Below are 25,419 nucleotides of genomic sequence, written 5' to 3' on the forward strand. Positions count from 1 at the left end.
TGTAGGAATACTTCGAATATTCTTTTAAAAAAATTCTCAAAAGGTGTTTTAGAAAATACTGATTCTATTCATGATACATAATGATTTCCTTCATTAAAAATACCCTACAAAATAATGGAAAATGTTAGCTATTACCTGGTAATGTTTGTTCCTCCCACCTTTTTATAAGACCGTTCCGATCAATTACGATCTCATGTTTTTAAGTCAGTTTTGTCACCTCTTTCTTTTTTCCTCCAGATACTTCATCTTACTGTGTTTCCTGAACCATTGAGAACGTTGAGAGGTTCACCTGACATTTATGCAAGGGCCACTCTTCTCTAAATACGATCTTTCTTAGTATTTGTGTTAAGTATGTAGACTTACCTACATGTGCTACAGTAACTTCCAAGTACGGGGTAACTTTTTCTTCCATCTTTTTGTTAGGCAATCTATTACGATATAATTGTTCTTCAAAGCCATGTTGTTTATATGATTCCTGGAATTTACTGTCAGCTGAGTTTGCTAAGTCCTTTTCAGGCATGCCCCCATTCAAGGATGTGTCTGTCTTCAAGGTTCTTTTGTGTTTCACACTGTAAGACTGTGTGCTTATTCTATGCTGAATTTTATCTCCAGCCTTTTAAGATCTTTGATTCTGATTTTATCATCTAGCTTATTAGTTAACTTGGAGCTTCAGATCATGTGCAAATTTAATTAACCCTAAATCTTTTCTCTCACTTTGTAATCAGAAATTCTGGTTTTTTTCACTCTTACCAAAATCATTCTTTTATTAGCAACTTTACGTTGTCCTTTGATAGTTCCATCTGTTTCATATTTTGCTCAAGTTCATCTTACTTAATTTGCCTTCCTCAGCTGCCTTCACCCAGTCCTCCCCTTAGAACACGTGAAATATTTGTATAACATAACAAGAAGTGTATTTACATCCATCTTCAATGGTTTCTGCTTCTGGAAAATCTCTACATGCTAGCCAGGTTCTCCAAAATTGAGAGAGATTTGGAAACATCAGAAGAAATTAATGTGACAAAGTGTGAAGGGCTGGCACGGTTGTGTAGTAGCTGCTGAAGCACTGCTACGTGCACTGTGACTGCCTGGAACCAGAGGATCGCACCAGCCACTGATGGACTGCGTGGCTCTGCATCTGCTGCCAGCGGTTCTCACAATGGCTGCCAGCGCAGTCTCCTCGGCAAGACCCGGCCCCCCAGCTGCCGCTACTGTTTCTCTGCTTAGCTGAAGTAGTGCTGTTTCTTACCTTTTTGTCTTCCCTCATGTCAAGATGTTGTTCTTAGAACTGACATGTTACTGTTTTTCAGGGACTTTTAATTATCCATTAAAGTTTGGTTCAACTTTCTGGGTTGAATGATTTTTCTGGTTGTGTTATTGGATTCAATTAGCTCATATTTTGTGTGGATTTTTGCATCTTTGTTCATCAGTGGTTTTGGTCTATAATTCTCTTTGTTATTTTTCTGCCTTTGAAATTAAAGTGATGCTAGCCTCATAAAAGAAGTTTCAGGGTATTTCCTTCTTTTTGATTATTTGGAAAATTTTCAGGATTGAAATGAAGTCTTCTAGAACAGTTTGGTAGAATTCAATAGTAAAGCCATCCCTGATCTGGGGCTTTTCTTTGTAGGGCAATCTTTATTACTGATTCAGTGTGGGTTATCAGTGTGTTTGGTTTTCTTAATGGATGTCTTAATGGCACAAGTATCCAGAAATCTGTGTTTCTTCTAGATTTTACTGCCTTTTGACATACAGCTTTTTGTATTCTGATGATACTTATTTCCTTGGTATCTGTTCTAAAATCCTATTTATTTTATTGATTTGATTATTCTATTTGCTTTTTTTTAACATTAATCTGGTCAGTAGTATATCAGTTTTATTTCTATTGTTGAAAACCTAGCTATTCATTTCCCTAATCTTTTGCTTTATTTTTTGTTTCAGCTTTGTTTATTCTCTAGTACTAATCACTTTTTTCTTCCACCAACTCTGGGTTTCCTTTGTTGTTGTTGTTGTTTACGTCCTTAAGATTCATTGATCGAGCATTAATTTGATGCCTTTCTAATCTTGATGTAGGCACTAATTACTACGGAAACTTTCCTCTCAACACTCCTTTTGCTGTTAAGGATTGTCATAAATTTTAATATATTATGTTTTTTTCTTTATCTGTTTCCAGGAATGTTTTGCTTTCCCTTTTGATTTCTATGAACCCTCCCCCCTTCATTCAGGAGCATGTTGTTTAGGTACTTTCTAGAATTTCTCGAGCTGTTAACTTCCATTTTCACTCCGTTTTGATCAGAAAAGACATGCAGTGTTGTTGCAGATTCTGTTTGTTTGTTTGTAACTTGTTCAGGCGTGCTTTTGGCCTAGCATGCGCTCTATCCGTTCCAGAATGTGTATTCTGCAGCTGTGGGATGAAGTGTTCTGTAGGTATTAGTTAGGTCCATTCGGCCCATAGTGTACAGTAGCTCTGTTGTTACTTAGTTGATTTTCTGTCTAGTTGGTTTGTCCATGAGTGAAAATCGGGTGTTGAAATTGTCTGTTGTTGCTGTTTTGCAGTGTGTCTTCCTTTAGATCATAAACAGTTGTTTGAAGTAGCCAGATAAGCTGACTTTGGGTGCATATGCATTTGCTGTAGTCACTTATTGATCCCTTAATCATTTGGGGAGTCATGTTGTCTTCCTTGTTATTCTTTGTGGTTTTTGTTTAAGCCCTTGGTGGTTTTCCCCTTTGATGGCTTTAACCTTTGCTATACACCTGTGTGGCTTAGTAGGGTGTCTGGTCCCTTAGTGGGTATCAGAAGCCTGTGCTTGCCCTCTGAACCTGTGGTCTCCTTAACCCCTGCCTAGGGGGTCACGGCGATGTGCCTGCACACTGCTGTGTGTGTGCTGTCCTCTCTGCCCCACAGCTTCTCTCTGTGGAATTTCTCTTACCATCTTCTCCCCAGCTCTGCCCTGGGCATGTGCCTCCTCCACGTTTCTTTTGATATCTTCTGTTCAAAAATCAACCCTATTTCAGCCAACTTAAAATCCCCTTGTATTCTGCTTTGTTATTGTTGTTTTTAGTGTTTCCAGCAGAATAGTTTACTATGTAATTTTTAAGCTTTTTAAAGAAAATGATGTATGTGTTTGAAATATAGAGGGGAGGGGAAAAAAAGGAGGGATGGAGTTGTTCATCTGTTGGTTCACTCCCTTAACAGCCTTAAATTGTAGAGCCAGCCTGGAGCGCACAACTGCATCTTGGTCCCTTCGCTCAGGTTGTAGGGGACCAAATACTTGTACCATCTACTCCTGTATTTTCAGGCACAGTACTAGGGAATGAATCAGAAACACACAGCTGGGATTCAAGTTGGTGTTCTGAAACGGGATGCCCGTGTCACCAAGCAGCAGCATAATCCAGCGTACCAAAATGTTTGAAATACTAAGAAGCAGCAAATTTTTTGAAGCAAAATTTTATCTATTAATACGGTTGTCTTAATATAAAAAGATCAATTTAAGAATATAATTCCTGACAGGCAAGGTTATGGTGCCTCTTGGGATACCTGCATCCATAGTGTGGCACCTGTGGTTCAGGTCTATCTCTGCCTACTGCCTAGTTTCCTTCCACTGCATCCATCGAGCCACCAGATGAGTTCCTGGCAATCCCTTTGAAACCTGGCTGGAGTTCCTGGCTCCTGGCTTCAGGCTGTCTCAGCCCCAGCTGTGCTGGCATTTGGGGATAAAACAGTACATGCAGGTTCTCTCTCTGTGTAGCTCTGTATACGTGTGAACATTCGTCATATCTGCTTCTTTAACAGCTACCCAGGTGGATTTAGACAAGTAACAGCTGCTGAGCTTCACCAGCGGGACCCAGTGGCAGTAAGTGTCTTTGAGCTTTTATTCATAATCTGTGAAAAACGGATTTAAATTTTTCAGTCTCCATTCTTTTTCAGTGTAGAGTATTCAAGGTTACAAATGCTTTATGTTAGCTGTATATAAGTTTTTAAAGTATTATTTTTATTTTTCAGGTTTGTTTTCTGCTGACTTTTACTTTGTACTTAGTCAAAGAATTCTGATGATTTTTAATTTCTTGAGAAACTGCATAATTTTTTTTTTAATTGATGAAGTTACTGAAGGTGCATTGAAGAGTGAGGGAAAAACAAATACTGTACAAAGATACTTCTAAAAATTTTCAGAGTAGTAGAACTGAAAATATGAGTTTAGAGGGCTGGTGCCATGCTCATAGCCTCTGCCTGCTGCATCAGCATCTCCTATGGGCACTGGTTCAAGTCCCAGCTGCTTCACTTCCAATCCAGCTCCCTGCTATTTGCCTGAGAAAGCAACAGAGAACAACCCAACTTCTTGGGGCTCTGTGGTCACATCGGAGACCCGAAAGAAGCTCCTGGTTCCTGGCTGCAGACTGGCCCAGCTCTAGCCATCACAGTATTTGGAGGGTGATTCGTCAGGTGGAAGTCCTCTCTGTATCTCTTTCTCACTCTGCAACTCTGCTAGTCAAATAAAACAATCTTTTTTTAAAGTATGAGTTAGGGCTGGTCACAGTGGCCTAGTGACTAACGTCCTCACCTTGAACATGCTGGGTTCCCGTATGGGTACCAGCTCTAATCCCAGCGACACCACTTCCTATCCAGCTCTCTGCTTGTGGCCTAGGAAAGCAGTCAAGGACAGCACAAAGCCTTGGGACCTTGCACCTGTGTGGGAGACCTGGAAGAGCTCCTGGCTTCAGAGCAGCACAGCTCTGGCCATTGCAGTCACTTAGGGAGTGAATTATCGGATGGAAGATTTTCCTCTCTGTCTCTCCTCATATGTATCTGATTTGGCAATAAAAGTAAATAATCTTTTTTTTTTTTTAAGTAGGAGTTTATTTTGTTGCAAGATAATTAAAACCCATGCATTATTTTTTTCATGCATTTTCCATGAAATTCTTGAAAGTCTTACATATGCATGGGTTAAGCATGTGTGTATGCACTTCTAAATATTTATGTATTATCCAACATGCTAAGTTTGCTATTCCAGTTTTACATTTAACTTGCTTATTTGTTCATTTGATGCACTCATTACTTGAAATATTTCTAATTGTTAAAATTTCAGTTTTGAGTTAATTTTACCTTACATGTCTATTAATTTGTGCTTCAGGTGTTCTGAAAGTTTTGTATTACATACATTTTTAGAGTTTTTGTGGATCCAGGTTTCAGTTCTGGAAACTCGTTAGCTTTTGTATCTTCTGATATTGCTTCTCTTTATCCCCGAGTTGTTCTCTCTTTAGACATCTGGCTCTATTTCCTCTAAACTAATACTGTATCTCACTTGTCTTCTAATGCATTGTCAGTAATTCTTTCACATTTGTGATTCTTTTTTCTGTCTTTCAACCAATGTCTGACCTAAGTTTTATTGAGTTCTTACTCTCTCACCTTTTTTTTTAAGATTTATTTATTTATTTATTTATTTGAAAAGCAGATGGACAGAAAGAGAGAGAAGGACAGAGATATCTCCCATCCACTGGTTCACTTTCCACATGGCCACAACGGCCCAGCCTGGGCCTGTATCAGTGCAGGAGCCAGGAGCTTCTTCCTGATCTTCCACCTGGGTAAGAGGGCCCAACTCCTGAATCCACTGCTGCTGCTTTCTCAGAACTTTTTCTGGGAACTGGATCAGAAGTGGAACATTTGGGAATGAACAGGTGCCCATGTGGAATGCTGGCACTACAGATGGTGGCTTTACTCACCATGCCACAGTGCCTGAGTTCCTGCTTTCAATCAGTTAGAATCTTCTTTCCTTTTCCTGAGACTTTGTTTGTTTGTTTGTTTGTTTGTTTTCAGATTTCTCTGTAGCCCGTGGAACTCTGTTCCTTTTTATATTTGGGTTCCCTCATATTTCTTTCAGCATAATAAACATACTTCTTAGCATTCACATCTGATTCTTGTGTTTGTGGTTATGCCACTTATTTTGTCTGCCTGAGATACTCAGGAAGCTCACATTTCTTGGTAGTTTATTCTAGGATTTCTTTGAATCTGTGTTAAAAGTGAATTTCTTTTAAAAAATAAGTCTGGAAAATGAATACCAAACCTCCTGACTTTCCGGATTTTGACCCCATAAGGAGGGTGGATTTTAAGCTCAAAGACCTAAGATTTTGTACTTGGGATTAATAGTTATTTATCAACAAATGCTTCATCTTTTTCCAAATGTCTTCACTGTGCACTTCTGCTGTGGTTTTTTCAAGGTAAAGGGTCTTTCGTGTTGCTCATGCAGCAGGCGTTACCTTTTTCAAATCCAGGGCCTAGGCTGAGGTGCTGCTTGAGGACAGCCATCCCTAGGCCTCCCGTTTCCTTGGGGCGTTGGCCTTCTCTTTCCTGCCTGCAGAGGATTCCGTGTTTCAACATTACCTTTGTAAACAGTATTGCAATTTTACCAGTATTTGTTTATTGCCCACTCACTAACTCATATATTGAAATTCTGACGCATATTAGTCTCTGCTACTGGTAAAAGTGAAGTCTCTTGTTTCTGCTTTTGTTTAAAAGAGGAACAGGCACGTCCCCTATCCACTTGTTCACTCTCCAGCCAAAGCTAGGTCAAAGCCATTGTCTGCTATTGTATCCAGGTCTTCCAGGGGAATGGCAGGGATCCGTCACCCACTGACGTCCAAGGTTCACAGCAGAAATCTGGGAGTCAGGAGAGCCAGGACTCCAACCAGGCACAGCACGTGGGCTGAAGGAGCCTCAGGCAGGGGCCTAACCAGCACTGCAATCACCCACTCCTGCTGACTCTCAATGCTTCCTTAGTTAACTTTTTTTTTTTTCTTGGAAAAGCAGATTTTACAGAGAGGAGAGATAGAGAAAGATCTTTTGTCGACAGGCTATTCCACAAGTTGCAACAATAACCAGAGCTGCACAGATTTGAAGCCAGAAACCAGAAGCCTCTTCTGGGTCTCCCACGCAGGTGCAGGATCTCAAGGCTTTGGGCTGTCCTCTCCTGCTTTCCCAGGCCACAAGCAGGGAGCTGAATGGGAAGCAGGCCACCAGGACACGAACTTGCATGCATATGGAATCCCATTGCTTGCAAGGCAAAGATTGAGCACTGAGCCATTGCGCCAGGCACCTTACTGAACTCTGGACAGACCTGGCTTTGGCATGATACACCTGGGGCAGATAACATATGTCAGCCCAAAGACTGTTTTAGTTTTTCACTTAAAAGTATTCATACATGATAAATTTTTTTTTAAAGATTTATTTTTATTATTTTTTTATTGGAAAGGCGGATATACAGAGAGGAGAGACAGAGAGGAAGATCTTCCGTCCGGTGATTCACTCCCCAAGTGAGCGCAACGGGCCGATACTATGCCGATCCGAAGCCAGGAGCCTCTTCCGGGTCTCCCACGCGGGTGCAGGGTCCCAAAGCTTTGGGCCGTCCTCCACTGCTTTCCCGGGCCACAGGCAGGGAGCTGGAAGGGAAGCGGGGCTGCCGGGATTAGAACTGGCGCCCATATGGGATCCCGGGCGTGCTAGGCGAGGACCTTTAACCACTTGCGCCACTGCGCCGGGCCCAGATAAAATGTTTTTAATTAACTAAAGTGACAAAAGTATATATTTCAAGAAGGCAAACATTTGTTCAGGATAGCACTTAATTTTTTTTCTTTTGGCAAAGTGAAAGAGAGGGATATTTTGTTATATTAAAGCTGACTCAGTGTTTCAAACTATTTTATGCCATTCATTTCTCCTATTTTCCAAAAATGCTCAAGGATTACTTTTTTAAAAGTACTTAATGTTCAGGTTTTTTTTTTTTTAAGATTTATTTATTTATCGGAAAGTGAGATATACAGAGAGGAGGAGAGACAGAGAGGAAGATCTTCCGTCCGATGATTCACTCCTCAAGTGAGCACAACGGCCAATGCTATGCCGATCCAAAGCCAGGGTCCAGGAACTTCTTCCAGGTCTCCCATGTGGGTGCAGGTTCCCAAAGCTTTGGGCTGTCCTCAACTGCTTTCCCAGGTCACAAACAGGGAGCTGGTTGGGATGGGGATGCCGGGATTAGAACCGGCGCCCATATGGGGTCCCTGCGCGTTCAAGGCGAGGACTTTAGCTGCTACGCCATGCCTCTGGGCCCTTAACGTTCAGTTTTATAGGTAATATTTTAAATTCCCTATTTTGACTGTGAATATGGTTTCTGCATAATGTTTATAGGTGTTGTAGGACCAGTGCCATAGCTCAGCTGGCTGAACATCCCCCTGCAAGCGCTGGGATCCAATATGGGTGCCAGTTCTTGCTCCACTCCTCTTCTTCCCACCCAGCTCCCTGTTTGTGGCCTGGGAGGGCAGTAGAGGATGGTGCAAACCCTTGGGATCTTGTACCTGCATAGGAAACCCAGAAGAGGCCTGGCTTCGGGTCGACTCAGCTCCAGCTGTTGCAGGCATTTGGGGAGTGAAGCAGTAGATGGGGAGATCTTTGTCTCTCCATTTCTCTATAAACCTTCCTTTCCAATAAAAATAAATAAATAGTCCAAAAATAAATGGTTGCGGTGGCTGCTGGTAATGTGTACCCTGTTATAATATTTTGTATTTAAAGATTTTCTAAAAATAATTCTATTCAGATATGTTAAATTTACACTAGGAGGCAGTATAGTCCAGCTCTTATTAAAGAGTTCAAATTAACATTTCCACAAACTTCAGATCTATTTTTTTTTATGAGCAAAGATTGAAATGTATTATAAAATGTTCCAGGAAGGGTTAGAAAATATTGCAGAGTTGAATTTGTTAATCATCACCTCATAAAATGATCTTTAATTTTTTATGTCTGAATTTTGACCTTCTGTTTCAAAAGTGAATGTCTTTATGGAAGAAATCAGTTTATTTATTTCCAGCTCAGGCACTATTTTTCTGGAAGAGTAGACCTTTATCATCAGATCTAACTTGCTGAAGAATTTTTTTAATAATGAAAATTTCTGATTATTAATATAGAACCAGAATATTGTTTACAAATAGGCGACATGTTGAATATTTCAAAGACTCTTACAGTTACATATATTCTAATTTCAAATAGATGCTTTACTTCTACCCGTTCCCTGTGTGCTTTGCTTCTGTGTTATCCACATCTTTATGACCGTAGTCTCCTTAAGAGATTCTTCATCTATTCTCTCTTCCAATGTACTTCCTTGTTCCACATTGTCTTTCGTGCAATTGAAATGTTTTGTGTGAAGTAGATGTTCAGGCCCTGGGTTATACATTGTTTTTTCAAATATGCATTTATTTATGTGAAAGAAAGAGAAAAGGGTGGGGACAGGAGGAAAAGAAAGAGATCGTCAAACTGGATGCTGGAGTGGCAAGCAGTGACTTAGCCCACAGCAGCCGTGTGCTGGGGCTGTTTGCTTGTAAACAGTATCTGGCTGTGTTGTGTGATCCCGAGCATGCGCTTCTGCGCAGAGGGGTTGTGGGGATTCACTCTTCAGGAGGCACCCAGGCAGGACCAAAGGCTTGGACCATCTTCTGCTGCTTTCGCAGGCCGTAGGTAGGGAGCTGGGCGGGAAGCGGAGCAGCCGGGAGAACCAGCACTCACAGGGCACGCTGGTGCCTCTGTGCACCTTTCCCAGCTCCAAGGGGCCAGGCCTGGGTTCAAGTGAGAAGCATTTTTAATAGTATCTGTCTTTGCCACTTCCTGACTTTTGAAAAACTTTGCTGAAGTCTGTACTGCTAGAATCATTTTATTATGTATCTATGTTGTTTGTTGTTTTTTTTTTTTGTCTGCATATATTTGTATGGGTCTTGTCTGTTAATGTAAGTTTTTCATATTTTCTGGTTTGCCCCAACTTAATGCACAATGTTTGCATTTTCTGAAAGAGAAAATTTATGAAATATCAACTCGATAATCTGATTACAGCTGAATATTTTTGAATCTGAAAATTAAGTTCCATGCGGCCCTGCTTTACTCGCTTAGCATTGTAGTCTGATTTAATGGAAGGGTAAAAGGAATAGGAAATCCTCTTATTTAGGCAGCCCTGTGGAAACGTGTTATTTTAGTGAGCTTAGCTTCAACAGACATAAAATTATAGTACAGATGATAAAACCCAATGTAGCACTTCAGAAATTTCTATTGGTGATTTTATGCAGGGCTCACTGTGTATTCTCTGTATTTATTAAAAACCGGGCAACCCTCGGAATTGGCGAGCGCCAGGAGACACAGTGTGGCCTTCTCCTAACCCGGTGTGGAGAAGTCATGCAGACCGGCAGCAGGTAGCAGCAGGTGTAGCCTCAGAAGGAAAGAGTGAACCGCAGAACAGCTTCCTGTCTTGGGGGGGGGAGGGATGTGCTGAGTAGAAGGGACTTGGCTGTGGGGAGGGGTTCATAAAGGGAGGCATATTATAGGGGTGGTTGCACGTGTCTGCTCTGGGAGAAAGATTTCTTAGTTTGAATTCCAGTACCCCATTTATCAGACACATCAAATTGGGAAATTCCTTTAAGTGCGGTAAGTCTGCTTTCTTTACCGTGAATTGGAGCTGTTGTAACCTACTTCACGGCATTGTGAATAAGATATTTTTGAAATGTAATGCACTGATCACCAGACACAGTTTCATTACATTTTAGACATTCGCTGTTGTTGTAACCCTGCTTCTCAACAGCTGTGAGAGCTGAAAAAATGCTGATCTTGCTTTGGGAGGAAATAGGTTCTTCTCTACTCAGCATGTGATAAATTATTTTAGCCACAGGTTCTTATTTATTCGTAGAGAATTTCTTCTTACTCTATCCAGAATTGCCACATACTCACACACAGAATAGTTTTAACTTGTTTCTTATTTTCTTTTTCTAAATATGCTGTAAAACAAATAGAGCCTAAACAAAGTTGTCACATGGTGATTTAAAACCCCCTCCTGTGTAGCCCCACGTCTGTATCCCCTCTGTCCCGAGGTCCTGTTCAGTCTTGCCCACCTACTTCCATCACCACCACTCTGCTCGCATTCTTTTTACTGGGAGTCATAATTTTCTTATTAATTGTAAGTGTACCTATTTTTCAGATTGTAAAATTGGCTGTTTATGGCATGCTGCCCAAAAACCTTCAGAGAAGAACAATGATGAAACGACTGCATCTTTTTCCAGATGATGTAAGTCAGTAATTGCTGATGAAATATACGTCCTAAATTTTCAATTAAATATTTTTTCTAATTCTTAAATAGTTGCTGAAGAGCTATTTTTAATAATTATGTCAACTTCTAAATTTCTTTTAATTTTTAGTTTTTTGTTTTTTTTTAAATTTTACTTGTTTAAGCAGAGAAACAGAGAGGGGAAAAACAGAATCATTTCCTGTTCGCTGGTTTATTTCCCACACACCTGTAACAGCTGAAGTGGGTCTGTTCAAACAAGGAGCTAGAAACTCCATCTGTGTCTGTCCTGTGGATGCCTGAGGCCCAACCATTTCAACCAACACTTGGTACTTCCGTGTGTCTGCATTCACAGGAGGCTGGAGTGGGAGGCAGTGCTGGGACCCGCTTTGGTTTGACAGAAATTATGATTAGAGCTCCTCTTATATTGCAGTACTTTTGGATAATTTTACCATCTATGGGAAAAAATTAAGTGAATCCACTTTTTTTTTATTTGACCAATACTGAAACTTCCACAAATGATTTGTTAATAATTTTTCTTGTTAATTATTTTCTGTAAATTACCTTTAGATTTTTCTCCTATTCAAAATTTAGCTAGCTAAAAAGTAATTTTTAAAATTAAACATCTTTCTTTATTGCCACTATGCTATTTTAAGCACTGAGCTTTTTAGTGTAATATCATAAAACACTATGTACAGTTGTCTTTAAACATAACCAAGGATTTGTTTAATAATTACCCAAAGGAATGTGTAATATCATAAATTTTAATAAAATTCTAAATCCCAAGTAGGTGCCTTCATAAGTAAAACAGGTGTCTTACGAGTACGTGGTTGTTCAGGCATTCTCTCCTGTCCTGTTTTTGTGTAATTATCTGACAGATTTGAATTGAGGACGTGACGGAGCTGGGGAAAGGCATTTTGCATCTTGCTATAGACTTTTCAGTGAGAAAGCATGTGATCAACACTGACTGTGGTATGCAGCGATAGCGGCTGAGCCAATCCGAGCCACAATCGTAATAGCCATTTTAAGTCTTTAAGGCTTCAAACTATAAAAAAAAGTTTGCTCTCTCAGGTTTTAGAATTAACATAGTAGAATTCTGTGATTCTAAAGCTACTATAAAATTGTATTTTATTGTTAACATATACTGAAGGTTCCTAAGGGGCCAAAACTGTCTTCTTTGGTGCCATATCTTTTGCCAAATGTTTGATTTGAAATTGCAATGTTACTCTCTGTAAAGAGATCTAATGTATGATAATCTTTTTGAAAACATCTGTAACGAAAATAGGGAATTTTACTGACTGTCCTTGTAAAAATACCCATACGATATTCCCATATCCGCATGTTACCATTATTTCTTTTTTAATAAAGATTTATTTTATTTTTATTGGAAAGGCGGATATACAGAGAGGAGAGACAGGAAGATCTTCCATCCCATGATTCACTCCGCAAGTGAGCGCAACGACTGATGCTAGGCTGATCTGAAGCCAGGAGCCTCTTCCGGGTCTCCCACGCGGGTGCAGGGTCCCCAAGCTTTGGGCTGTCCTTGACTGCTTTCCCGGGCCACAGGCAGGGAGCTGGAAGGGAAGCAGGGCCGCCGGATTAAACCGGGGCTCATATGGGATCCTGGGCGTGCAAGGCAAAGACCTTAACCACTGTGCCACCGCGCCGGACCCATGTTACCATTATTTAAATAATGTTTCCCAAACTAATTTGTCTTGGAGTCTCAAAATAGAATTTTTCGAACTTCCGTATTTCTGTGTCACAGGCGCAAGATGAATGTTTATTATTGGTTACCTCTGCTCTTTATTGTTTCCTTTATTTACTCTGATTCTTATATTTTCTTCTTTTAAGTTACTTTTCAGAGTCTTGCTTTACTCTTTAACTGATTTGTCTTTCCCGACATTCAGATTTTCACATTTTAATTTGATTGCTGAAATAGCCACTTAGCTGTTTTCCAGTGCCCTCCTATTGCAGTCCATTATGCCTGCTATGCCAAATCGGTCTTGCAGGTTTTCATTTTTCTGAACATTTGGATATATAATAGGGTGAAAGTGGTTCTGAGCAGAAGGAATACTCTTAATAAAGGCACGAGGGTTTGGGTTTAAACCAAAGCCATGAAAAGTGAAGAAGTTAAAAATAAGAAGCCATAGGTGTGTGGAAATCACGTCGGAGAGGCCAGCCAGGAGTGGGGACATTGCTGTAGTTATGATCTGATTTTTTTTCTCTACCTTCTTGGCACCTAGCACAGTTTCTGGTAAGAAATTCAGAAAACATTTCACAGAGAAGTAAATGACTATAAGATCATTTAAAATTTTTTTTTCTAGCAGCAACCTGGGGCATAGATTAAGGTAGTGAGTCTGGATACAGTAGCCCTAGTTCATGCACCCATCAGATGAAAAGATTGAGATCAAGCCATGCAGGAAGGAATAACCAATAGTATTTTTCTAAAAATAGATAATACATTGTTATAATGAATTTGGGGGGCTTTATACAGGTTTTGTTCATTTTAAAGATTAGTTTCCTGATTCTATAATTATTTGTTTTTAAGATTCTGCCGTAGTTGTTGGCCTTTTATATTATTGTTGTTTTGTTTATTGTGTTTGAGAGTCAGAGAGATACTTAGAGGAGACAGATAGAGGTTCGCTTGTCAAATGCCCACTGTGGCTGAGATTGGGCCAGACTAAAGCTGAAGCTAGGAGGTTAGGCCAAGTCTCTTTGGGTGTCAGGGACCCAACTACCTGGGCCACCACTTAATGCCTCATCAGGTGTTCGTTACAACAAAGCTGGACTCTTGACTAGACCTGGCTTCATTTCACAGGCACTTTTGTATGGGCTGTAGTATTCCAGCCATTGTTTGAACCATTGCCATCCTAGCATTCTTTGGCTTATTATTCTTTAACATTTCCTAAATATTATTGATACTTATTGAGAAATATTTTGAGAAAATTAAGCTTATTTTTTTATTATAGAATATTCCAGAAGATATTCTTAAAAATTTAGTGGAAGAACTTCCTCAGCCACGCAAAGTACCTAAACGTCTTGATGAATACACACAAGAAGAAATAGAGGCTTTCCCAAGAGTATGGTCTCCGTAAGTGTTTCCTTTCTGTTTCCTGGCTTTCTTCTTTGTTTGTAAGGTTCAATTTGGTAGCCTGTTTCCTCAGTGATAAGAACCTTGGAAATATGAAAAATGAAATATTTTTTTTCCATTCTTAGAAACTCAGCAACCACTACCTTTAAGTAAATTCTACATATAGATGTTAGAACCAAAATTATGTATGCCTCAGCCTGTTTGCGTAAGATCAAGAATGTTTTTAGATGCCTCTAGTTGTTAATTACTTTTTTAAGATGGCCTTACTTGGATTGCCTGTAGTCCTTTTGCATGATAAATAATTCAGTTAATTGTCATTAACCTAAAATAAAGTGATTTCCAGTTTTCCAGATTGCTTTATAAACCAAGAATATCATGTAATGAAGTTACTCATTCTGGAATTGAACAAGTAGAAAAACAAAGTCAAAACTTTTTGCTGTCCTGGATGCTGTTTTCCTAAAGCCCATAGAGCTGCCAAGATCTGACTAGCGGCCTCCATCTGATTGCTGCAGGCTGCTCTGCCTGGCCTGTGCAGGTGCAGCAGGAGGCAGTGACAAGCTGTAACACATGGACTGGCTTAGGTGTCCTGTTATGCAGTGTCATCCAACACTTTCCTTTTCATTCACTAAATTTACTCTTATGTACTTAAGCATTGATGGGATTATCTGGTCGATGTCCCTTACTACATTTCATGAGGGAACTACATTTATCTCTTGTTTAGCACTGAGCACTCTGCCTAGTACATTAAGTAGGCACTTAGCAAGTATTTATGGAATAAATTTGTGAAGACTTAAAATATCCTTTTAACAGTTTTATGAGAGAATTTCTACAAGAAACCGAGCAGCACTTTTCATTTTTCACAGCATTTATCACTGTCCAAAATAATTCATTTTGTATCTTTGCATCCTCTGAGTTGGTCTACAGTAATTGCAGTAATAAAAATAACAAGTGCTTAGGAACGTTTATTGCATACTTTAAAGAAATTATAACCTCAGGGCAAATGAATGAGTTAGTTTATCCCCATTTTTCAAACATACAAAAAATAAGAATCAAGATGAATTAACTTACCTAAGATTAGATATTTCTAAGTGTTAGATTAAGGACTCTGTGTGACCAGGTCCCCACATCACACTGCTGGTCACTGTGCTGGAGGGCCCTTGTTGTACTAAGTACCCCTAACTGGCCAGATGCTATTCTTATGTGGTGATAATGGTTTCCATTTACATTTGTCTTGTGACAAGACAGGATTTCATCTTTATGGCTGAGTAGTATTCCGTAGCAGGTGTGTGTGTGTGTGTGTGTGTGTGTGTGTGTGTGTGTGTGTGTGTTTATTCTTTATCCAGTCATCTGTGACTGAGATTTGGTTCACTTCTGTGTCTTGGCGAGTGTGACTTGAGCAGCAGTGCACATGAGGGTACATGTAACTCTTATATACTGACTCATTTCATCTAGGTAAATTCCCAGGAGTGGAATAGCTGAGTGCTATAGTAAAATATTTTTCAAATTTCTTGAGAAAACTCCATACTGTCTTCCTTCCATAATGGTTTTACTAGTGTTTTGCTAGTTTATGTTCTCACAGTTCTCAGTTACTTAGTTTTGCAAATTATATTTTGAGAAAAACATTTAAGTCCTTACATTTTTGGCAGTTTTGGCAGCTTACCTTCCTAAAAGAAGCTCTATGAATACAGTAAGTGGGTCTTATATAATTCTTACAGAAATGCCAATCTAAAAGCATTTGATTTCTAATCAAGAGAGATGTGTTACTTTTTTTAAACCAGAAGTACCAAAGGTGTAATTTTAGCAAATAGATGACAATCACATAGTATGTATTAAAATTGTAGATCATGAATATTCCAAAATATGTTGTAAATCAGTTAAACTGAGTTGTATAGTAATGTAGTAACCATTCATAGCAGTGTGTATTAAGTGTGACTATAGTCAGAGGACTGTTAAGAATGTTCACTTTACTGAATAGTTTCTGCTTCACTGTAAAATGAGAAGCTGACCAAGTGCCTTGATTTTAGTAATAGATTTAGAACACTTGGTTTATTATTATTTTAAAGATACTTTTGGAGGAACTTAGAGCCACTTGATGTGTTTTTTGTTTTGCTTTGTTTTTTTGTATTAATTACATTGCATTATGTGACACAGTTTTATAGGTACTGGGGTTTCCCCCCACCCTTCCCCAAACCCTCCCTCCATGGTGGATTCCTCCACCTTGCTGCATTGCCACAGTTCAAGTTCAGTTGAGATTTCTTCATTGCAAGCATATACCGAGCATAGAGTCCGGTATCTTATTGCCCAGATAAGTTCAAGGCTTCAAAGGGGAGACCTTCTCTGGTCTGAAGGTAGAGCTGGCAGAGTATCATCACGATCAATTAAAAGCCCCAAGATAACATCAGCAACAATTTATAACGTTATGGAATTAGTGGACATAGTATTGAGTAACCAATATGTTAAAAAAAAAATGCAAGTTCTTAACCACATCCTGTGACTTCTTCATTGACATTTTGATTTTAGTTTACTTGATACATTTTTAAGTGACTGCTTTGAAATGGGTTTTCCTCACCTATATTTTTCCATCCCAGTTTTCTCTCTAGCAGGAGTTTGCATTAGTACACATTTCCTGTCCGCTCTGTCTGGTTGAGTTTGTTCCTCTTCAGCATTCACATAGCTTTGTGATAACTTCTGTCCTCTAAATAACACAATGACTGCACTAACGAAGCCTGGGGATAGATGAATATTTGATAACCTCATAATCATGCAACAAATCATTCAGTCTGTTGTTTCCTTGCACAATAGAACTGATGTCTGGCCCTGTTAGTGTTTATCACATGGAAAGTATGTGACAGGAAAAATTAGTCTTTTTGTGGTTAACATGAATTTGCTATCCAGTAAGTAGATGATCATTTAGTGTCATCCAATAGAGCTATCTATAATAACTTCCAGAATGGAAAAAAAAGAAAAAGCAGGCTTGTATCTGAGCTCCTAGCTCCTAGTCAAAAGTGGTTTGTTGGGCTTGGCGCCATGGCCTAGTGGCTAAAGTCCTCGCCTTCAACATGCCAGGATCCCATATGGGCGCCGGTTCTAATCCCAGCAGCTTCACTTCCCATCCAGCTCCCTGCTTGTGGCCTGGGAAAGCAGTTGAGGATGGCCCAAAGCCTTGGACCCTGCACCCATGTGGGAGACCTGGAGGAGGTTCCTGACTCCTGGCTTCAGATCAGCTCATCTCAGGCCATTGTGGTCACTTGGGGTGTGAATCATTGGCCAGAAGGTCTTCTTCCAAGTCTTTCCTCCTCTCTGTATATCTGACTTTCCAATAAAAATAAATAAATCTTTTTAAAGAAAAGGTAGCTCTTCAAGACTTACACTAATTAATTACCTTAATTAACTTAAATGTCAGTAGCCTCATACGGAGTCCTGTTGGGTTACACCATTTTGGTCATTTCCCATTTCAAAAAATTTTATTAATTACTGTATACTCTAGAATTAGAGTTAAAATATTTGTTATATAACCAAATACATTAAAAATGGGAGTCTTGGTATATTTGAAGTTTTATCTTTCTGATGACAAAATGCCTTGCTCCTTAGGAGAAATCCAGCTATGCTCTCCTGCCACCCAGAACTATGAACATATATTGTTAAATTCAAACTATTCCCCGTATCAGTGTTATTGCCTGTTCATTGGACTTGTTAAATTAGCAGGCATATCTAATGTATTACTATTCATGTTTCTTGGTACTATAAATGTGTTTGCATGTGCAGGTGGTATGATTGTGGGGTTTGCTCATAGAATTTGCTTCTCCATTTCTTTGAAGAAATAGCATTAAAATTATCCTTACTTTTTTATGATTTTGTTGCCTGAAACTGTAGCATTTAAGTGGTCAAGTTAATACTATTAATAATTATATTCATAATTTTTACAGTGTCCCCAATATATTACAGACCCCAGTAGTAGAAATTACAGTGCTTCTGTTGCATTGAAAATGTTCACTATGTGAGCTGAAAATAAAACTTGGATTATTTAAAGCTTTTTTTGTTATTATTTTCAAATTTTAAAAGTAGGAGAGCTTTTCTTTGGAAAACCTCTGAGGTTTGGAAAGGTTCTGAGGTATATTGTTGTACCTCACTGTTAAAGCTTTATTTATTAAAATAAAATGCTTTGTTTGAAGCTGAACTCAGGCCCTTGTAGAGGTATTAAGCATGGAAAGTCTAGATATCATTGAATGCATAAAAACAGCTGTTTGTTTGTCATGAAAAGCCACACCCCAGGTACTTAAATGTTATTCCAGAGTGTGCTGACAAATGTGCCTGCAAAGGCAGGGAGGGTGGACAGGATGAAGCAGGGGAGGAATGAGGATAGCCAGGATGGGACTTGAAATTTGCTTCCTTCAAATGTGATTAAACTTAGAATTTTGGTCTGTGATCCTTTGGGCTCCTTTCAAAGGCAGGCAAGGTTCTAGGTGCTGGGAATATTAGAAAAAGGCCTAATTGAACTCCCTGTTTAGTCTGCAGCTTTAAAAAGAGCGCAGAAACTTAAGTTTAAGGTCTGCTCTCTGATGGGCAACCTGTTAATGCTCTAAATATACAAATTCTTAGATTTAATTTAATACTCAGAAAATTAGTTTTTCCTATTCCTTTTATGTTATTTTATTTTAAAGGTTTATTTTCTTTTGATTGGAAAGTCAGATATACAGAGAGGAAGAGAGACACAGAGAATGATCTTCCGTCCACTGATTCACTCCCCAAGTGGCCACAACGGCCAGAGCTGAGCCAATCAGAAGCAAGGAGACTGGATCCTTCTCCGGGTCTTCCACGCGGGTGCAGGGTCCCAAGGCTTTGGGCTGTCTTTGACTACTCTCCCAGGTCACAAGCAGGGAGCTGGATGGGAAGTGGGGCCGCTGGGATTAGAACCGGCACCCATATGGGATCCTGGCGTGTTCAAAGCAAGGACTTTAGCCTCTAGGCCACACCAGGCCTTACCTATGCCTTTTAAATATGCTTCAAATCAGAGACTTAATTTTAAGAAAGCAAGAAGTTTGTTTTTGTATTTGTTTTTTGTTTTGTTTTGTTTTGTTTTGTTTTGCCTTTTCCAATCCCATGAGGAGTTAATCTTTGGATAGCTTAAAATTTTCCGTAATTTTATGCATTTCTGGTCATGTGGCATTTTCCCACCAGATTTAACTTAATTTGTTGTTCTTCAGAGTCAAAAGTGATTAGCTAGAATTGGGAGCAAGGTTGCTTTCCAGCTTTCCCACGCAGTTCCACCAGCTCAGTAGTAGTTTCAACTCTAGCTCTCAGTATTTCCAGTGCTAAGTTTTGCTCAGCTTAGTCATTCTAAACTGTTTTGGATCTAGATATTTTGTTTTTGAGAGCACTTACTGTGAGTGTTTCCTGATCAGGATGCTGCTCCAGTGCCTGTCCACATGGCTGTGAAGGCTCTCTGCCCCACCTCCCTGTGCCTGAGCATCCGAAGTCTTTAGAGCAGACTGCCTCGAGCGGTTTCTCCTACTTCCATTCACTCAGTAGAAGTGACTGAACACTCAGTTAAACTGACTTTTGATTATTTTTAAGATTAGTTGACTGTTCCCACTTTATTTTCATCTTTTTGAATATTTTGTGAACCAAGCATTAAGAGAGATTTAAACAGGAAAAGACTTAAGGCCAAAGGAAGAATAAAAGAGTTTTGAGATTTCACTAGAGTTAAATTGTACCCTACTTCTTGGATTTGAAACAGATATATGAATGCATTTGTACTTTAAAATTAAATTACCTTAACAAGACAAATAATGTTAATTGTCACAAATTGAACTATAATGTACACCGTATGCTTTATAGCTTTATGTTTCATTTTATACACAACTGCATGGACTTTCACCTACATTTTATAATTAAATCTAAAACCCTTAAAAGATTTTCCTGAAGTCAAAAGGTGAATTATTTAAATGACCCCGCTTTAAAGATGATAGAAATTTGTTGATCATCATTTCTACATCCTGAAACTTCATTCCATTGGATAATAATTTATTGTTAAAAATGGGCGCATTTAAATTCACTGATTAACCCTCTAATGCAAAATAAAGCCATTTTGCTAAAATTTCAAAATGTAAGCATCCATAGTATTAAAGTGTATTATGTATGAGGTTTCTTGGTTTTAATAATTAGTGTTATGAAGGCATTAGATATATTGAATGAAAAATGGTGCGGGAACCTGGAACTCTGCACCAGTTCCCATGTGGGCTGCAGGAATCTAGACACTTTTCCATCTTCTGCCCTCCCAACACATTGGCAGGGACCTGTATCAGAAGCTGAGCTCATAGGACTCAAACCAGAGTTGCAATACGGGATGCTCACGTCAGGCAGGTTAAAGTGCTATGTTGAAAGTCCAGCCCCATGTTACCAATTTTAAAGAATCAATATACAGAGAAATTTACTCAGTATTAAAACTTCTTGAACTAAAATTTGATCTTTTCTTTATGACATCAAACTAATTCAGTATGCAGCTTCATTTGGTTATTATTAGTAAAAGCATAGATATTATTCTGTCAATAAAACATGACACTGCCTGTTATCACAATGCTCTGGTTGGGAGACTGCCATGAAGAGAATTCCACCAAACAGTGCTTCTTTACTTCCCGGCCCTTCTGAATAGTTGTTCCTGCATCTAAAGTTTGCTGTGAGCCCACACTAGTCAGTGCTAGCAGTGAGCCCACATCGCATCCCAGGAGAGCTTCTAGGAGGACAGAATGGCGAACCCTTCCACACACAGGCAAGGGAAAACCTCAGCCTGTGCTCATTGCACAAATGATTGGTGGGCAACTCAAGTTCGAGAAGTACCAAAGTAAATAACACTGCCCTCCCTTGATTATACTATCATTGGATCTCCTTTTAGTTGACGGGAATAAGCAATCCAGGAGAGTTATGAGTATGCTTGCTTTTGTTTGTGCGAAATGTAACCATTTTGAGTATAAAGCCCCGTGTTTCCCACAGAGTTCTGAAGCCATGTCACAGGGCTAATTGCCCCCAGTGAGAGGTGATGTTTTTTACTCTACTGGCATCTAAAGTTTCCACTCCCTTGGCGATTATTCTGTTTCTCCCCCTTGGAAATAAACTGAGAGTCTGGTAAAGATCGTGATTCTTTGTCATTAGAAAAAGGAAAAGGGTCCAGCATGATGGCTTAATTGGCTAAATCCTCTACCTCCAAGTGCTGGAATCCCATTTGAGCACCAGTTTGTGTCCCAACTGCTCCACTTCCCATCCAACTCCCTGCTTGTGGCCTGGAATAGCAGCAAAGGATGGCCCTAAGCCCTGGGACCCTGCACCTGCATAGGAGACCCAGAAGAAGCTTGTGGCTCCTGGCTTCGGATTGCTTTAGCTCCAGCCATTGCATCCAACTGGGGAATGAACCAGCAGATGGAAGATTTTTCTCTTTGTTCCTCCTGGTCTCTGTTAATCTTTCCAATAAAAATAAATAAATCTTTAAAAAAGAAAAAGGAGGAAAGGATGAGTTTGCAAAATGGGCTTTTCAAGGCAGTCAGGATACTATAATAACAAATGTCTTATTCTGCAACCACTCTGCTGGGGATGACGCTGGTTGCTGGAGGGGCAGGGCAATCATATTAACATCTTGTCCTCAAAGGAACTTGCAGTCTAATAGGAGTTTGGTGGAATGAAAGGGTGCTTCCAGGCAAGGACCAGATCGATGGTCCCCAACTCCGGCCTTAGCCTGGTTACTGAGAATCAAAGTGGTATCTAACCAGAGCAGCTTTTTCACAAATATATTTTACACTTCTGCATTTGTCATGTGTTACTGCAAATTAGAGTCAATATAAATCAACAAACTGTAGTAGATGCATGCATTCTGAAAAGCCATGCCAGAGAAAAGAACTCTTCCTAGGTTGGAAAAGAAGTGATGTGATGTAACCTCTGAATTACATCTTGAAAGACTAAAGAGGTTTGCCATGCAGAGAAAAGTTCCAAGTAGAAGAAATCTCAAGTTCCCGAGAACAGTAGTGTCAAGTTTTTATCTGGACAATAGCAACTAACAGAAAGACAGAATGCAGAAGAAATGACTCGGCAAGATTAGGTTGGCCCATTCATAAAGAATCATATTTAACTCAAACATATCTGACCTTTAATAAAACAAAAGGGATCTTGAAGAATTTTAAGCAGAGCCCTCTTAAATGGCCGAGTAGGCTGACAAAGAATGTGTGCGGAAGACACTCTGCTTTATTCCTCCCTGCCTCAACTCCCCTGAACTTCTGGCCCTCTTTTCTCTCTGCATATTGTGTTAGATTTCATCCTATTCAAAGTCTATCTTGGGGACCAGTGTTGTGATGCAGAGAGTTAAGCCACCCACAGTGATGGGATGTCCTTTCTTAGAGCCTCAGTTGTAATCCTGGCTGCCCACTGCCAATCCAGCTCCCTGCTAACGTGCCTGGGATGGTATTAGGGGTGTCCCGAATGCCTGGGCTCCTCCACCCATGTGAGAGACCCCAGAGAGTTCCGGTCTCCTGGCTTCGGCCTGAGCAAACCTTGGCTGTTGCAGCACTGAGAATTAAACAGTATTGGAAGATATTTGTCTCTCTCTTCCTCTCTGTGTAATTCTGCCTTTCAGTAAAAATATTAAAAATAATAATACCAGATTAATGCTGCATCCCAAACCCTTCAAAATAGGATCGCCATTCACTGCATTCTTTAAGCAGAAAATGAGTATTATCTTGAAGTATCATTTTCTGATAGTCCCAGGCCTCCTTCCCCCTGTCTCTCCCTTTCTCCCCAGCCCCATTCTAGCATATCACTCTGTTGCTTCTAAAATCCTGAACCAGATCTTGTTCTCACTCTCAATAAGCCATCGTCTACATTCTCCTCACTTTCTCCTAAAAAATTGAATACAGCTTTGGGCTCCATTGCCCCCCTCTTAACTTGAGGTCAATCTTCGCATTCCCTTGCCTGACAGATACCATCCTCATATTTATTTCTGCTGAAAGGTGATATTCTTTTCCTTTGGACTTCACAAATTAACCTTTACTGTGCAAACAGCTCGTGGCTGTGACTCAGCACATTGACTTCAGTATTAAGTGGAGACGCGAAGACTTCTCTGGGACATCAGCTTAGATTCCTTTCCAGCTGCATCACCACCACCCCCGGTGCAATTATAGGAACCAGCTGGATGGGGGAAGAAATTGCTTCTTCCAATGCACTGACGTTTCTTGACTAGAACTGCTTTGATTACACGTGGCAGAGGTTAGAGGAGGGCACACCATGGGGCCACTTTGAGCTGCCCTCATTCCCCACACTTCACACGCAGTTTTTACATTTGAGAGGAGATTTCAGAAATGCAGTGGCACAATTCTGCAGTTCATCTCCTTGTTAGGAGTAGCTGACATGGCGAAGCATGTCTGGCTGCTTTCCCAGGGGAGTGCCTGTGACCCTCCGAGTTGAACAGCAAGCAGTTCTAAAGAGTAGTGCAGAGCTCTTAGTGAGCTAGTTGAGCTTAGCTGGGCTATCTGTCTTGTGAGTATTCAGTTTAAGGAAACACACTGTGAACCTAGAAAGAGACTTAGAGAAGTTGTTTCAGGTATAGCTTACTATTTAAGGAACTTTTAATATCCTTAAAGCTGCTTCAAAAATATCAATTTAGATTACTTATTCCTAAGTTACTTCAGAAATAGCCACATAAAAGCCCAACATTTACACTACACTGCTGAAAGACAGCAACGATACATTACATTTGTGGCGTTTCCTGTTTTCCTGTTGTTATGGCTTAACATTTCCTTGAAATTTTTCTTCGTTTTAATTGACTAATGGAAGCAATTTGCAAGTGCAACATAGTTGTATAAATGAGGACATAGTCATTTGTAAATGAAGCATGATAGGACTGGCTTTTATGCATGTAATCAGCATATCATAATGAAATTTGAACTTAGCATAAGGAAAAGGATATAAATTGGAAAACTAGTCGTTTTAAGTTTGTTTTTACAAATCTTAAACTCCTAAAGATTACAATAATCCTTTTTTTGCAAGGCATTTTTTGAAATTATTTAAAAATGTAACAGAAATCAAATTGAAGTAAGGCACTAAATACACTCAATTATAGAGGCACACATCAATGTATGTTCAAAAGAAATTCAGAATTGTCGCTTAGCAGGCCTGCTTTAGAATGACTTAGCTTTAGTGATTTTCCCCAGAAGTCAGAAAATGTTTGCAGATATTTTCCAGTGAAAAAAAAGCTTAATTCATTTTAAGTCACAAAAATAATTTTATGCATTAGCCACAAGAAGTGAAATAGTGATTCGTGAAGATATAAATATTTGTTGATTTGATTTCTGTGTTTCAGACCTGAAGATTATCGCATAAAGTAGCATTGAGGCGACTGAAACTTCCTTCTGACGAGTTCCTCTAACTGTGGGGCAGAGCGAGGCAATTTCTCCGGATCTGCGTTGATTGCACATGCTAAACACTTTTAAGGAAAGGTCAGGGAGGGATATTCCTTCAAGAGGAAATCGCAACAAAATACATAACTTGATAGAATTATTTTATTACATAATCTTGTTTGAATGGTTTAAATAATGATTAAAAGTTTTCTTACTTGAGTATTCGGTTTTTTTTCTTTGATGAAAATGTAGGTCCTGGGTATAGAATTGTACCTAAAAGTTGCCAAAAAACACCCATCAAAGCAAATTTTCCTAAGCTACAGGTCACTGTTCTTTTCCACTGTGACTAAACCCCACCTTCATGCTTCCGTTCAGTGGCTATTTTATCTACCCTTTCTACCTTACTTCATCCTTGTAGCTCAGTTTAGTAACTCCTTCCCTGAAGTCTTTATAAGGTACTATCTTTTTCTGTATTCTGTCTAGCGTGCTGATCTTCCATGACACCAAAGTAGTTAAATGCCTGGCTGCTTCCTGGAAATCACTGCCCAGACTCGCCACGGGATCTCCACACCTGTGCTAGGGGCTTCTGTTTGCCTCTGTGCTGTGTACTGAGACTGAGGTCCTGCAAGGAATATCCCTGGAAAAGTGTCAGCTCTAGAAATTACTGTGCTAAACCACTCTGTCTGAGATTATTTATGGCAATGCATTTCATTTCCATTTTTTCCTTGTGTTGTTCTAACTAGCCAATTAAGAAGTGGGTTTCAGACCACATTTTCATTCGTCCAGCAAATATATATTGAGTATTGCTGTTTTCCAGGCTTAGTGTTAAACACTGGTTAAGCAGATGTCACTCAAACCTTTCTCAACCTCCATTCCCCGCCAG

At 39.6% G+C, this 25,419-nt stretch overlaps 1 protein-coding gene across 1 annotated transcript in view; it reads left to right on the forward strand.

The window, feature by feature from the left end:
* MRPL13 (mitochondrial ribosomal protein L13) overlaps positions 1–24,760 on the forward strand; it is a 38,242-nt gene extending 13,482 nt beyond the window's left edge. Inside the window, exons 4-7 of the mRNA XM_040979366.1 lie at positions 3,788–3,848; positions 10,986–11,072; positions 14,039–14,160; positions 24,500–24,760. Coding sequence (XP_040835300.1) covers positions 3,788–3,848; positions 10,986–11,072; positions 14,039–14,160; positions 24,500–24,524 — 295 coding nt within the window. The 3' untranslated portion in view covers positions 24,525–24,760. The remainder of the gene's footprint in view (positions 1–3,787; positions 3,849–10,985; positions 11,073–14,038; positions 14,161–24,499) is intronic.
* The last annotated feature ends 659 nt before the right edge of the window (positions 24,761–25,419 follow it).

Source organism: Ochotona curzoniae, unplaced genomic scaffold, assembly GCF_017591425.1.
Source record: "Ochotona curzoniae isolate NIBS_2020 unplaced genomic scaffold, NIBS_Ocur_1.0 contig_3190, whole genome shotgun sequence".
In the NCBI taxonomy this organism is placed as follows: domain Eukaryota; kingdom Metazoa; phylum Chordata; class Mammalia; order Lagomorpha; family Ochotonidae; genus Ochotona; species Ochotona curzoniae.